Source organism: Trachypithecus francoisi, unplaced genomic scaffold (genome assembly GCF_009764315.1).
Source record: "Trachypithecus francoisi isolate TF-2019V2 unplaced genomic scaffold, Tfra_2.0 Lachesis_group8, whole genome shotgun sequence".
NCBI classification, from domain to species: Eukaryota; Metazoa; Chordata; class Mammalia; order Primates; family Cercopithecidae; genus Trachypithecus; species Trachypithecus francoisi.
Window position 1 is genome coordinate 50,849,637 of NW_022681473.1, and position 16,272 is coordinate 50,865,908.

General features: G+C 41.7%; 1 protein-coding gene across 3 annotated transcripts in view; it reads left to right on the top strand.

Annotated features, from left to right (window-relative positions):
• Positions 1-5,858, top strand: part of RRAS2 (RAS related 2) — a 147,200-nt gene extending 141,342 nt beyond the window's left edge. For all 3 annotated transcript variants that reach the window (XM_033207684.1, XM_033207683.1, XM_033207685.1), the window contains 2 exons: positions 1,755-1,873; positions 4,352-5,858. In XM_033207684.1, coding sequence (XP_033063575.1) covers positions 1,755-1,873; positions 4,352-4,439 — 207 coding nt within the window. In that variant the 3' untranslated portion in view covers positions 4,440-5,858. The remainder of the gene's footprint in view (positions 1-1,754; positions 1,874-4,351) is intronic.
• Positions 5,859-16,272: the final 10,414 nt, after the last annotated feature.

The window sequence follows — 16,272 nt, forward strand, 5'->3', positions numbered from 1 at the left end:
CTGAAACAAAGTGTTCCAGAACATTGAAGAGGATAGAAAATTCTTCCCAACTTACGTGAAGCCAGCATAGCACTCAGAAACCCAAACCAGAGGAAAACGTAAGAAATCCACAGTCCAATCTCTCTCATGAACACAGATATAAAGATTCTTAATAAAAATATTAAATAGAATTTAACAATATATAAAAAGGACAATATATCACTCAAGGAGAGTTTATTCCTGGAATGGATTGTTGGTCTGATATTTGAAAGTGAGTCAATATAATTCATCATATTAGCAGACTAAAAAGGAGAAATCATATAATCATCTCAGTAGATGGAGGAAAAAACATTTGGCAAATCCACCATCCATTCCTGATGAACACCTTATACAAAGGGAGTAGTGGAGAACTTGGTTAACCTGAGAAAGGACATCTACAAAAAAATTCTATAACTGACAGCATACTTAATGGTGAAAAACTAGCTTTGTTTCTAAGATCCAAAATAGGTCAAGAGTATTCCCTTCACCACTTACGTCATTGTACTGGAGGTTCTAGGTAGTGCACTAATGCTGGAAAAGGAAATAAAAGATACCCACATCAAAAAGCAAGAAATAAAACTGTCTTTATTAGCAAATGACATGGTTATCTAGAAAGGCCTGTGGGATTTACAAAAGAACTCCTAGATAAATGAGTTCGGAATGCTTCCAGAGTATGAGATATACAAAAATTATGATCCTGTTTTTGTAGTGTAAAAACTATGCCTCATTGAAAAATGACCAAAAGAACATGGTTCTCTGTGGTTGATAGGTTCCTAAATTTTCTTTGATTTTTTTTTTTCCCCCAATTTGGCTTTTCTAATTTTTTCATCAAGTGTTTAGTTTTGTGATGATAATAGCAATAAAAGGTACTGTTTTCAGAAATATAATTTTAAGCCCCACTATATAAATGTAAATGTAATAGAATTTAATAATTTTTGGTAATCGTCACTATTCAAATCCTTACAATTAAAACATGTAGGAACTTACATTCATTTATGTTTTCTTATTCTGACCTGCCATTTTATACATCAATCAGCTGATGCCACCTTTCCTTGATCTCCAAAATTTTAGGCATTGTGAGGGCCTGTGATCGCATTCATAATTCATTTCTCCCCGCGTATTGATGAGTGTCACCTGTGTACCAGGTACTGGGGAATGCAAATGATGAGGAGACCTTATGGCCTCTGAAGCTTACACTTTTCTCCATCCTCACCTCTTGCCATTTTCTTTCTTTGCTTATTGTATTCCAGCTATATGACACTTCTGTTAGTTCTTGGAAAGCCCATTCACTCTCATGCCTCACACATTCAGTTTTCTCTGTCAGGGATACTTCTTCACACCCCCACCCTCCACCCCTCAAATCCATACTCTGTTATCTTCTTGGCTTAAATGTCACTTCCTCAGGGAAACTTTCCCTGATCCCCTGACAGAGTTGTATACTTTAATAGCACCTTACACTTGCCCTTCCCAGAATGTATTACTGTTGTATTTAATACTTTTTGTATCATCTCTAGTTGGAAATATTGTTGTAGGCTAGTATTTCCATCACAGATATGTTCTGCATTGTTCTGCAGAGGTGGGCTTTAGTTTATCTTGAGCTATTAAGTCTGTTGGTTCATCTTGTGATAAAACAACTTGGCCTTTGGCTGAATTATTAGCACAATCTGTGGCCACGAATAGATGGAGCAAATCCAGTTGTTAATAATGTACCATAAACATAACTGTTGGAATTTCAGGTAACACAGGAAGAAGGACAGCAGTTAGCACGGCAACTTAAGGTAACATACATGGAGGCATCAGCAAAGATTAGGATGAATGTAGATCAAGCTTTCCATGAACTTGTCCGGGTTATCAGGTAAGCAAAACACATTCTAGAAGTTTGTTTTAATTAATTAGTATTAAATGTTTTTAGTAAGAAAGGATATTTTATACAGAAGTGATTCTTTTTAGGGATTAATGCACATGGTGCATTAAAATTTTTAAGTACATATTCTAGTTACTTCGAGAATATAAAATCTAGTTTAATTATGAAGTATAAAGTACACATAGGATTTTGAAAAGAATAAGTGCTGCTTCCAAAGGGGGTGATAGTGTGAAGATAGTGATGACAGCAGCTAACTTTTGCATGGTAATCTCTGCCAGCTTCTGTGCTAAATGTTTTACATGTATTATTACATGTAATCCTCACCATAGCCCAATAAATTAAACACTGTTTTATCCTCACTTTCAGAGGAGAAAGCAGGAGTACAGAGAAAGAAGTTAAATAGCTTGTTCAAAGTTTAGGTATTAAATGGCAGAACTGGGGCTTTAATTCAAAACTGTGATTCCAGACCGGTGCTCCCAACTCATCCCAGGCTGAGAGTAAGCCAGGTAGTAGAGATTCAATAATCCTGCAAGGTGTGAAGTATAATGTCCCACACAACAAATAATTTTTCTGTTAGATGCTGTAGGGGGCCCCGTTGGCTTAAAAAGTGTTAACGGGTTCCAAGAAGCTTAAGGTGTTGGGTGAAGTCTGATAGAATTAATAGATATGTTTGTGGGTAAGAAAGATGAAGTTGCTTTAGTGAGTAGGATTTGATTTATTATTTTGGGTCTTGGTGCCTGGCCCCTGTTTCATACTCTGCTCTGTAGATCTGGGAATCTCTGCTAGTTAGACAGTTTGATAGGAATGTGAAGTGGGCTGCCCTTTTTTTTTTTTTTTTTTTGAGAGTGAGTTTCTCTCTGTCGCCCCAGCTGGAGTGCAGGGGTATGATCTCAGCTCATTACAACCTCCACCTCCTGGGTTCAAGCAGTTCTCTGCCTCAGCCTCCCGAGTAGCTGGGATTACAGGTGCCTGCCACCACACCCAGCTAATTTTTGTATTTTTTGGCAGAGACAGAGTTTCACCATATTGTCCAGGCTGGTCTCGAACTCCTGACCTCGTGTTCCACCCGCCTTGGCCTCCCAAAGTGTTGGGATTACAGCGTGAGCCACCGTGCCTGGGCTTCATATTTATTTTGTATCTAAGGTAAAGTGAGACCTGAGCGATGATCTTCTGCTTATTAACTCCTTGCCCAGGCATTATCTTTCTGTGAAGGAAAGAAAAGTGAAGGTTATGGCTTTTTCTTTTTTAGTAGTTTGTTAAAAATCCCAGTCCCATTATTTTTTAATGGGTACAGAGTCTCAGTTTTATAAGATGAAAAAGAGATCTGGTGATGGATGGTGATGATGGTTGCACAGCAACATTCATATACTTAATACCATCAAATTGTATACTTAAAAATGGTTAAGACGGAAAATTTTATGTTATATGTATTTTGCCCCCTTTTCCCATTCCAGTTCCATTTTAGTGTTAAGCAACTGATGGGGCAGTGCCTTCTTAAAATAATTATGACTGCCTTTTTGAAATGTTGTCCTTGGTTTTGGTTCTTAGGCTGTCTCCTTATCCATCGGTAATTCAGGAATGAGGGGGGAAGTAAAGGAGGTTTTTTGTTTGTTTTGTTTTAAATGCCAGGAACTATTAGATATATTTTAACATCACAAGATCTTTAATCCTCACAACAGCTGTGAAAGGTAGGTTTCCATTATTCCCCTCTAAAAAAATGAGGCTCAGACTAGGTTAACTAACTTTGTCTAATACTGAATTTAATAAATGGCAGAACACGGATAAGACCTGCATACCTCGTAAGGTTAATTTTATGTTGCACTCTAATGATGAATCTTTATTCTTTTTTTTTTTTTTTTTTTTTTTGAGACGGAGTCTTGCTTTTTCGCCTGGGCTGGAGTTCAGTGGCCCGATCTCAGCTCACTGCAAGCTCCGCCTCCCGGGTTTTACGCCATTCTCCTGCCTCAGCCTCCAGAGTAGCTGGGACTACAGGCGCCCGCCACCTCGCCCGGCTAGTTTTTTGTATTTTTAGTAGAGACGGGGTTTCACCGTGTTAGCCAGGATGGTCTCGAACTCCTGACCTCGTGATCCGCCCGTCTCGGCCTCTCAAAGTGCTGGGATTACAGGCTTGAGCCACCGCGCCCGGCCTGAATCTTATTCTTAAGTATACCTTAGAGTCATGGAATTTCAAATTGGGATGGGAACTTAAGAGATTACTGAGTCTGGTATCTCATCTGATTCAGGACTCATCCATTAAAGCAACTTCACAGCTCTGCTTATGCTGGTGTTGACGCATTTGTGCCCTTTTTTGGTGGGGGTAGGAAAGAAAGAATATGCTTTGTTCCCTCGTTGAAGTTTAACATGGAAAAGCATATGCCCTTAAAGTGAACTTGTGCAAAAAATAACCTGTGTTTGTAATAGTAGATTACCAAGAAGGCAATTATATTTTAGAATTTTTTTATCTTACAGGAAATTTCAAGAGCAGGAATGTCCTCCTTCACCGGAACCAACACGCAAAGAAAAAGACAAGAAAGGCTGCCATTGTGTCATTTTCTAGAATCCCTTCAGTTTTAGCTACCAACTGCCAGGAAAAGCCCTCATCTCCTCCTCCTCTCCTCGGTTTACATCTTGTTGGTACCTTTCTAGCCTTAGACAAATGATCACCATGTTAGCCTTAGACCAAGAAGCTGGCTAGTTCTTTCTGTGAAGCTAATACAATGGTCATTTCCAGACAAATTTAAAGGAAACACTAAGGCTGCTTCAAAGATTATCTGATTCCTTTAAAATATATGTCTATAGACACAGACATGCTCTTTTTTTAAGTGCTTACATTTTAATAGAGATGAATCAGTTTTGGAATCTAAGCTGTTTGCCAAGCTGAAGCCACAGGTTGTGAAATTTTTAACTTTTGGAATCATACTGCCTACTGTTACTCTAAATAGAAATATAGGAATTTTTTTTAATGTGAATTTTTGCCTATCTTTAAACATTTCATTGTCAGCCTTTATTAATCTTAAATACACTGAATTGAATCTACAAAAGTGAACCATCTCAGACCTTTACTGATACTACAACTTTTGTTTTCTGGTGGCCAAAATACCAAAATGCCTATTGTATTTATGGATTAAAAACTGCTCATAAAAACCTGTGTTATTACTCCTACTCTTGAAGATGATAATATTCTACGTGGTCAAATATTTGGACTCATTCAGGACTTAGACATTTCAGTGTACTTGATTTTTTAATTTAACTCTTTTTCACAGCCATGCTAAGGGTAAAAATGAATAATTTCTGTTTGTCTTCCTTTTCGAGTATTTCTGGATAAGGGATTCAAAAAACTAAAACTGTTTTTGTTTGATGTAATATAAAATATGGAATTGATCTTTCCAGGGTCAGAGATGATTAATGTTTTTGCTACATACTTTTATACATTATTTTCTTATCAAACTAGTTAACAAGTATTTTTATATGTTTGTATGCAGATATGCTTTCGCAGCATACCTTGTGTATATGTAAAGATAAGTATTTAATTCTCACTGTTCACTTTTAACTGACAAAGAAAAACAAGTGGAAACTACAGAAACTGTGGTAGAACTTTTACTTGCTGGTCTGGTCTTGGTTGTACCCATCTTTGGCCAGTCACATATCTACTCAAGAAAACTTCCCAATAGAGTACAACAGGATGAGACTCTGAAATCACTTTCAATATTCCCTCCTAGGTATTGATTGTTATATGAAGTATTAAGTGTAAGCTTTTAATGGATAATTAGTATAACTGTGGATGGCATCTGATTTTGTTTTTAATTCTGTGGATTGTGTTTAAGCAATTCAGTAGTATGTTCCTGATTTTGAGATGCTAAGTGGTATTGCACAGTTGTCACTTTATCAAGTGTGTACAACAGTCCCATGAAGTTTATAGAGCATACCCTTGTATAGCTTCAGGTGCTAGAATTAAAATTGATCTGTTATCACAAGATGATGCTTGATTACTCATTGTGTTAATTTAGTGGTTTCTTAAGGGAACAAGTGTTAGCGAAACTTACTTTAGTAGCTCTATGCCTTTTCTCCAGTGCCTTAGGGTTTGAATCTAAAAGTCAGCATTGGTCATTCAGCAGGTGGAGTGGATGTGAAACATTTGATGTTCTTCGATTTTTTGAATATTTACTTAAGTCCGTGTTTCTTAAACCTCTTCTATGAAGTGTTCCTGATCGAGACACCCAACTGTAGAGGAAGGTGAATACCTACACAGATACCCCTCTGAAGATGAAACTGAAAACAGCTAAAGCCACACACACATTTATTTGAAGACCAGTAAAAATAATATAATTGGCCGGGCATGGTGGTGCACACCTGTAATCCCAGCACTTTGGGTGGCTGAGGCAGGTGGATCACCTGAGGTCAGGAGTTTGAGACCAGCCTGACTAACATGGTGAAATCCCATGTCTACTAAAAATACAAAAATTAGCCGGGCATGGTGATGGGTGCTTGTAATCCCAGCTACTTGGGAGGCTGAGGCGGGAGAATCGCTTGAATTCAGGAATCGGAGGTTGCAGTGAGCCGAGATCGTGCCATTGCTCTCCAGCCTGGGTGACAGATTGAGACTCTGTCTCCAAAAAAAAAAAAAAAATTGTATAATTATACACTGTACTTGATAGTATAATTATGTTGATATGGAATTATCTTCCAGGTCTTCTAGTACAATTACTGCCCAGGAAGATACCATGTTTATCCTGTGGCCTTTGTTACTGTAGTACTATCATGTATCCTTGGTAGTACTTTCAGTTGGCAAAGTTTGTTTTGGTTAACTTCAGATAACAAAAGATTGCTTACATAATATCCAGATTTAATGAGAAACCCATCTACTTTCATTATCTCACTTCACCTTTTTTCCTCTTTATGCTTTATTTTGGATTATTGTTATTATTTTTTTGAGACAGAGTCTCGCTCTGTCGCCCAGGCTGTAGTGCAGTGGCATGATCTCGTCTCACTGCAGCCTCTGCCTACTGGGTTCAAGCAGTTCTCTGCCTCCTGAGTAGCTGGGACTACAGGTGCCTGCCACCACGCCTGGCTAATTTTTGTATTGGTAGTAGAGATGGGGTTTTACCATCTTGGCCAGGCTGGTCTTGAAATCGTGACCTTGTGATCCACCCACCTTGGCCTCCCAAAGTGCTGAGATTACAGGCGTGAGCCACCATGCCCGGCCAGATTATTTTTGTTACTACATCTTCAAGTCCCCTCTCCCCTCTCCCCTCTCCCCTCTCCCCTCTCCCCTCTCCCTCTCTCTCCTCTCTCTCTCTCTCTCTCTCTCGCTACCTTCCCCTCCTCTTCCCTGCCTTCCTCCTCCCTTCCCCCTCCGCCTCCCCCCTCCCCTTCCCCTCCTCTTCCCTTCCTCTTCCCTGCCGTCCCCCTCCCCCCTCCCCTCCTCTTCCCTGCCTTCCCCCTCCCCCTCCTCTTCCCTGCCTTCACCCTCACCCTCCCCTCTCCCTCCCTGCCTTTCCCCTCCCACCCCCTTTCCCCTCCCACTCCCTTTCCCCTCCCACTCCCTTTCCCCTCCTCCTCCCCTTCCCCCTTCCACTCCCTTTCCCCTCCTCCTCCCCTTCCCCTCCACCCCCTCCCCTTCCCCTCCTCCTCCCCTCTCTTCCTCCTCCCCCTCCCCCTCCCCCTCCCCCTCCTCCTCCCCCTCCCCTCCTCCTCCCCCTCCCCCTCCCCCTCCCCTTCCCCTCCTCCTCCCCCTCCCCTTCCCCTCCTCCTCCCCCTCCCCTTCCCCTCCTCTTCCCCTCTCCCCTCCCCATCCTCTACTTTCCACCTCCCATCCCCCTCCCCTCCTCTTCCCCTCCTTTAGTAGAGACAAGGTCTTGCTCTGTTGCATAGGTTGGAGTGCAGTGGCGCCATCTTGGCTCACTGCAAGCTGCCTCAGGTTCAGAGTCATCCTCCCACTTAAGCCTCTTGAGTAGGTGGGAGTACAGAAGCGCATGCCACCACACTTGGCTACTTTTTGTACTTTGTGTAGAGACGAGGTCTTGCCCTGTTGCCTAAGCTGGTCTCAAACTCCTGGACTCAAGCCGTCTGCCCGCCTCAGCCTCCCAAAGGGTTTGGATTATAGGCATGAGGCACTGCACCCAATCCCCATAACCATTTCTTCTGCTGCTGTTTAATCTGCTATGAATCCTATCCAGTGAATTTTCATTTTGAATTTTTGTGGTTTTTTTCCCCCTTGAAAAATTATATTTGAGTCTTTTTTATATATATTCTGCTTCTCTCCTCATTGTGTTCATGTATTCCTTTTAACCAGCCCCTCTCAACTGGTTTTGCACAACACTGAGCCCTGAATTAACACACAACAGATATGGCATTAGGGCTCAAGTTGCATCTAGATAATTTGCATTGTACCTTTGCCTCTAGAATGGTACAGCCATGTACCATTCTTGGGAAAATCAAGAAAATAGTCATTCAAATAACTTTCTGTGGGGTCAGTTCTCTCACAGAACTATGGTTAAGACTGCTTTGAATATTTGAATGTGGTTATAATAGCTGTTTTAATGTCTGCTGAATCTATTGCTTGTATAATTTTTGGATTTGTTTCTACTGACTGATTTTTCTCTAGTTACAGGTCGCATTTTTTTGTTTTTTCACATGCCAAGTAAGTTTAGTTGGATGAAGGACATTGTGTATTTTATGTTGTTGGGTGTCTACATTTTGTTGTTTTCTTTGTCGGGTTTCGTTCTGATAGTTAATTTACTAGCTGCACTTCAGTTTGATCCTTTCAAGACTTCTTTGAAAGCTAATGCAGTCTCAAGTAGCCTTTTTCCCAGGCTAGTTTAGCTCCACTATTAAAGTATGGCTCTTTTGGGGTCTCTCTGCTGAATGCCCTGAATTATCACTTTGGCTTGTGGGAACTTGAAGAATTCCCAGCCCCATGTGAGCTCTATGGAACCATTCTATTCACAGCTCCTGGGTCATTCTTTGCCCATCCTCCTGGAGTTTTCATCCTAGACATATGTATCTTGATATTCAGCAAAGACTCATAGACTCTATGCATGTTTTTGGATCTCTTTTTATGTGTAGCTGTCTTCTCACCACAACTTTGTCCTGTGACTTCTAGTTGCTTCAGACTTCCTGTTCTTTAATGTCTCCTTTCAGCTCAGAGAAACATTTGTGCCCTACATGGAATCCCCCATCTCCTCTACAGTCTGGAGTGTGCCTCCAGGCAGATGGCCAGTGCAGTGTTGAGGCTTACCTTACTTCTTTCCCTTCCATGAGGATTGTAGTCCTTTGCTGCCTGGTGTACAATGTCTGAAAACAGTTGTTTAATGTCTTTAGTCCAGGTTTTCTTTTTTTTTTTTTTGAGACAGAGTCTTGCTCTGTTGCCCAGGCTGGAGTGCAGTGGTGCGATCTTGGCTCATTGCAACCTCTGCCTCCTGGGTTCAAGCGATTCTCCTGTCTCAGCTTCCCAAATAGCTGGGATTACAGGCATGTGCCACAACGCTTGGCTAATTTTTGTATTTTTACTAGAGACAGGGCTTCATCATGTTGGCCACTCTGGTCTTGAACTCCTGACCTCAGGTGATCCGCCCGCCTCGGCCTCCCAAAGTGCTGGGATTACAGGCGTGAACCACCGCACCTGGCTTGGCCAGTTTTTTTTTTTTTTTCCCTGAGACAAAGTCGTGTTCTGTTGCCCAGGCTGGAGTGCAGTGGTGCAATCTTGGCTCACGGCAACCTCTGACTCCCAAGGTCAAGCAATTCTCCTGCCTCAGCCTCCTAGGTAACTGGGATTACAGGATCGCACCACCACGCCCAGCTAATTTTTGTATTTTTTAGTAGAGACGAGTTTCACCATGTCGGCCAGGCTGATTTCAAACTCCTGACCTCGTAATCTGCCTGCCTCAGCCTCCCAAAGTGCTGGGATTACAGGTGTGAGCCACTGTGCCCGGCCTAGTCCAGTTTTTAAATTGTCTAAGATAGGAGGGTAAATCTGGTTCTTGTTACTCCATCGTGATTGGAATTTGAAGTCTTTCCCATTTGCCTTGTAGCTTTTTAAATCTCTCACTTGAAACTTTTCTTACAAAGAGTGGCCAGTCTCATGGAATGAATAGTCCTTGTCTGTGTGGCCATTTTTTCTCTATAATTGGGCGTTGGCAAGTTTTTTCATAAAGGGCCGGATTGTAAGTCATCTTGGGCTTTGCAGGCTGTATCTCTGTCCCAACTACTCGAGCCTGCCGTTATAGCACTGAAGCAGCCATAAGCAATGTCTAAACGAATGAATGTGGGTGTGTTCCAATAAAACTTTGTGTATACTGATGTTTGTGTTTCATGTCATTGTCATATGTCATGAAATATGACTCCTTTTGCAATTATGAAAACCATTCTGTACAAAAACAGATGGTGGGATGGATTTGACCGACAGGCCATGGTTTGCCAGCCCTGCAAACCATGCACATTTAGCATTTGAGTGATTCTTTAGAATCTCTTAAGTCTCTTTATGTGGAAGTTCTTTCAGACAGCATTTCCTGAATGGATCGTCATGAATTTCTGTTCTAGGTGTTTTCTTCCTTTATTGTTTGTTTAGAGATTTACAGTATCTAGTAACAAGGTTGTATATACTTAAAGTCTAGTTTGCTCCTCTTCTGTTTATCACCACTTGTTTTAATTCATTTTCTTTTCCCGTAGCTGTACGCTATATGTAATGATTCCATTTAACAGGTTAAGTGGGAGCCAAGCATAGTGTCTCATGCCTGTAATCCCAGCACTTTGAGACGACAAGACACGTGGATTGCTTGAGACCGAGAGTTCAAGACCAGCCCAGGCAACATAGCCAGATCCTGTCTCTATAAAAAAGTAAAAATAGAAATTAGCTGGGTATGGTGGCATATGCCTGTAGTCTCAGCTACTCTGGGGACTGAGGTGGGAGGAGCATTTTAGCCCAGGAAGTTTGAGGCAGCAGTAGAGCTGTGATCCTATGATCAGCCTTATGGTGAGACCCCATCTCTTTATTTACTTATTTATTTATTTTTAGATGGAGTTTCTTTGCTCTGTTGTCCAGACTAGAGTGGAGTGGCACAATCTTGGCTCACTGCAGCCTCCGCCTCCTGGGTTCAAGTGATTCTCCTGCCTCAGACTCTTGAGTAGCCGGGATTACAGGCATGTGCCACCACAGCTGGCTAATTTTTCTATTTTTAGGAGAGATGAGGTTTCGCCATGTTGGCCAGGTTGGTCTTGAACTCCTGATCTCAGGTGATCCACCTGCCTCAGGCCTTCCAAAGTGCTGGCGGATCGTGAGATCAAGAGATTGAGACCATCCTGGATAACTGGCAGGTAAATAGATAACTGGCAGGTAAATAGAAGGAGATGATAATCAAATGGTCTTTTTCAGACGCATCACTTAATCACTTAAGGGTATTGAACCAGTGACTGCTTCTAAAATTTCAAAGTGATTTTTAGCAAAAGGTATTTTAATTAAAAATACTTGACTGAGCATATAGTTTTTTTTTGTTTGTTTCTTTTTTTTTTTTTTTGAGACGGAGTCTTGCTCTGTTGCCCAGGCTGGAGTGCAGTGGTGTGATCTCGGCTCACTGCAAGCTCTGCCTCTGGGTTCATGCCATTCTCCTGCCTCAGCCTCCCGAGTAGCTGGGACTACAGGTGCCCGTCACCGCGCCCGGCTAATTTTTTGTATTTTTATAGAGACGGGGTTTCACCGCGTTAGCCAGGATGGTCTGGATCTCCTGACCTTGTGATCCGCCCGCCTCGGCCTCCCAGAGTGCTGGGATTACAGGCGTGAGCCACCGCGCCCGGCCGAGCATATAGTTTTTTGTGTGTGGTTTTTGTTTTTGTTTTGTGCACGGCAGTAATAGGCATTCTGGGGAAATGGATAAATGTGGAGATTTTCCTTTTTTTCAAATTACTCAGAGTCTAGTGCAGGAAGTTTTAGAGTGATACAAACAAATGCTGGGACCCACTTTCAAGGCAGAGTAGGAAAAGCATTCAAAAAGTGTTGTCAAGTCCTGCAGAAGGGATTGTAGCATATATTCCTCCTGGAAAAGCTGAGGGAACTTCTTAATTAGAATTGGTGTTGAAGCTGGAGCTTGATGGATTGGTAGGATTTGAGATGGAGAGGAGAGAAGAGTGAGAGTGGAAAGATGGAAAAGGCCCAGAGTTGACAGAATGCAGGGTGTATTCTGGACTGGAACGTTGGCCTAAAAAGATTCTACATGCAACGGGAAAAAAAATATGATAAAGTAGACTGGGATCAGGTTGTAGAGGGCTTTAAATAGGATGACCCTTCTGTATATTATGGGAAACTGCCAAGGATTCTAAACAGGAGGTACCTGGATCTAATCTAGTGGTAGCATAATGGTAGAGAAGTGCAAATTTGGCGGTCCTTTAGAGGTTGTTGGAATCATGGAATCTGTCCTCTTAGTATTATAAACGCAGTGAGGGCAGAATCGTGTCTGTTGTGTTTATATTGCCTGGCATGTGCTGAAAAGCCATTTGATGAATGGATGATTTCAGAAAGAGACGATGAAAACCTGAACTGCAGTGACATGGGGAGAAGGAGACTGAACACTGGAGGGATATCTCCAAAATACTGTCTGGGTGACCAGGAAGGTGGTGTTGCTATTAATTAAAATAGGAAGTATAGGTAACTCTCTAATGATAGAATCTTATGTGACAGTCCCATACAGGGTTAGTCCAGGAGGCATTTGGGAATGGGGAATGGGAATTGGAGGCCAAAAGAGGAGGCTAGGACTAGGAATGCAGATTTAGAATTTGTCTCTTTTGAGCTTGGTGATTGAGATAAGAATGGGTACTATCCTCCAGGAAGAGTATGTCTGAGGAGAGGGTCCAAGGGTAAAACTTTGGGGAAAACAAACATGGGAGGTAGAAGATTAAGAGGCAGCAAAAAGCCAAGAGAAGTAGCCAGAAACTGGAGAGAACCATGAGGCTGTTTTGTGAAGGAAGCCATGGAGGTGGTGGAAAGCATTGAGTGCTGTGCAGAGGATGGGGGAGTGAGTGGCTGCACTGGTCTTGTGCGGGTTGCTGATGATTTCCTTATATTTATTTCAGTCTTCTGGTTGTAGAAACCAGATGACAGTGAGTTGAGGTGTGATTGGAGGCTAAGGATGTGGAGGAAGTTAAGTGTGGGCTATTTTGAGAAATTCTGTGGCAAAAGCAGGGCAAGATGGGGAAGTTATCTTGTTTTATGGGGTAGGGGGTTAGAGGAATAAGAATAAACCACTGCAAGTTACTTAGTCACAGATACGGAGGTATACAGATCTGGAACTAGATATTAACACCTTTAGCGTTTGAGAGATTTGGAAACCTAGTTCGCAGGTTAGCACATGCCTTTCTGATGGGGGAGAATGGCGCAGTGCAGCTTCTCAAGACTATCTGCATTGTAGGGCCAGGTTAAAAGGTTGTTAGTCTCCAGTGTTGTGGACTGATACTTCGCTAAATGTTGTAAAAAATGAATTATTTGGAAAATAATCATTCTCCTATATATCATGGCAGTGTCAAAAGCTTCTGAACACTTGCTTCCAGTTTCTTTATAATTTGTGGATGTTATCAGGCTGCAGGTCTTGATTTGGGCAGCACTGGTGTAGTGAGTGGGGAAGGGAGCAGGAGAGTCAAGTGTTTTTCACAGGTGGCTCTTTTGACTTCTTCTGTAGGCTAGTGATTCCAGATTAGGACCACTGAGTAACAGTTGCATTCCAACACTAGAAAAAGGGACGATGCTTATACCAATTCCAGGTGTTGTGAAGGAGTCAATAGACTTGAATAAGATGTTTTCACCCTTTTCTGTGAATACTTACAAATTATTTGAGGTAAAGAAAAATTGCTTAAACATGCAACTGCTTAAAATATGAGAATTATTACCAATCAGTTATAAAGACGAGTATTTAGAACAGTATGAGAAAATGTTAATGAATGCTATCTAGTGTTAAGACGTTATGAATATTATGAATGTTAAGTGAAGACAAATTTCATTTTGCTCTGATAACTGTAAAATTATGCATGCATATTTTATTTGTCATGACATTTTCAGTTATAAGTGACAGAAGTGCAACCCAAACCAGCTTCACACAGTGCATGCATTTACTCATTTATAAAGTGAGGGTTGGGTGGAATGCAGTTGGCTTTCAATGAGTCCTACAACAGGATACCATCAAGACCCACGTGTAAGAATTGTCTAAATTGTGGAGGTGGAGTAGAGGCGTCTGCTTAGTATGAGAGAGCTTGTGTCGAAGCCTAAGGCCAGAAAAGGTAAAACAACTGGTCCCAACCCTCATAGGTACTCAGGTGCAGCAGTGGTTTGAACCTAGGTCCCTGGTGCTGAACCATGACACAAGCTCTGCTCTCCACCCTACAGAGCGTGTTAGGCCTTCTGAACCAACAGGGTTTCTAAAGCAGGATGTCATTATTTAAATTTGACATTTTAGTGTGGATCTTCTGCTTTCAGATTTCAAAGCATGTAAATTGAAGAATTAGCTTCATGCTAATTAGCATTCAGCTGCTATTTATAATTTGTTACTGCATCTCATTTTCAAAAGGGATTTATTTTTATTCTCCCTATGTTGGGCAATATGAAGAACAAAATGAATCGTTCTCTTATTAAAACTGATGGCACCACATAACAAAATAGAGGAAATGACTGTGTCTTCCTTGAGTCTATGCTGTAATTAGGGATTAAACATTAATGTTTAGGTTTTTTTTTTTTTTTTTTTTACAACAGAGTCTGTATCATTAGGGAATAAATATTTAGCTCCTTTGTAGCTGAACTTCCGAAGCTGAGCTCTTTTAATGGTCAGATTCCATTATAAACTGATGAGAGACCTTTCTACAGGTCTTTGAGCTTTCTGATTTTTTTTTGAGACAGAGTCTTGCTATGTCATTCAGGCTGGAGTGCAGTGTTATGAACATGGCCCACAGCAGAATACCTCCTGGGTTCAGGTGATTCACCTCAGCTTCCAGTGTAGCTGGGACAGTAGGCACACACCACCACGCCTATTTATTTATTTATTTATTTATTTATATTTTTTTGAGACCGGGTCTTGCCCTGTTGCCCAGGCTTGAGTGTGGTGGCGCGACCTCGGCTCACTGCAACCTCCGCCTCCCTGGTTCAAGTGATTCACTTGCCACAGCCTCCCGAGTAGCTGGTACTACAGGCACACACCACCATGCTCAGCTAATTTTTGTATTTTTTGTAGAGACGGGGTTTCACCATGTTGGCCAGGCTAGTCTCAAACTCCTGACCTCAGGTGATCTACTGCCTCTGCCTCCCAAAGCCTGCTGGGATTACAGGCGTGAGCCACTGCACCCAGACAATTTTTGTATTTTTTATATAGACAGGGTTTTGCCAAGTTGCCTTTTATTTAAAAAAAATAATTTTTCTTTTATTTAAAAAAATTATTTTTTTGGCTGGGCATGGTAGCTCAAGCCTGTAATCCCAGCACTTTGGGAGGCCAAGGCAGATGAATCAATCACCTGAGGTTGGGAGTTTGAGACCAGACTGACCAACATTGGAGAACCCTGTCTCTACTAAAAATACAAAAAATTAGCCAGGCGTGGTGGCACATGCCTTTAGTCCCAGCTACTCAGGAGGCTGAGGCTGGAGAGTTGCTTGAACCGGGGAGGCAGAGGTTGCAGTGAACCGAGATTGCGCCATTGTACTCCAGCCTGGGCAACAAGAGCAAAACTCCATCTCACAAAAAATTTTTATTTTTTAACCGTTGTCTGAAATGTGGGTTAAACAGAAGTCACAGAAATAATTTGAGAGTTTTTGTGTATTGATATTCATCTTAGTCCTTTTAATGTTGCTATAACAGTACCTTAGGCTGGGTAATTTATAAAGAAAAGAGGTTTATTTTATTTAGCTTATGGTCCTTCAGGCTAGGAAGTACAAGAAACATGTTGCCAGCGTCTGTTCCGTTTCTGTTGAGGGCTTTTCATGGTGTGTCATAACATAGCGGGGAAGGTCAATAGGGACTTGGATGTGTTTGAAGAGGCAAAACCAAGGGGACATCCTAGCTTCATAACAACCCAATCCCATGGGAACAATTCTGTGAAAACTAATTCAGTCTAGAGAGAGTTAGAACTCCTTCACTACAGTGGTACCAAGCCATTCATGAGGGAGATGCCTGCATGACCCAAACCCTTCCCACTAGGCCCACCTCCCAACACAGCCACCTTGGGCATCAAATTTCAAACATGAGTTTTGGTGGGAACAAACTCAAGCCATAGTACATTTTAGCCATGCACTTGACCTAGTTCTGGAGAGCTATAGTCATATGAGAATGTGTAATGTACCCTTACTTCCTGGAGGGAGTGCATAGACTTTGAGTATCCCTAAAATATGTTCAATATGCAAAGTTCAAATTAAAAAAACAGCACAAATG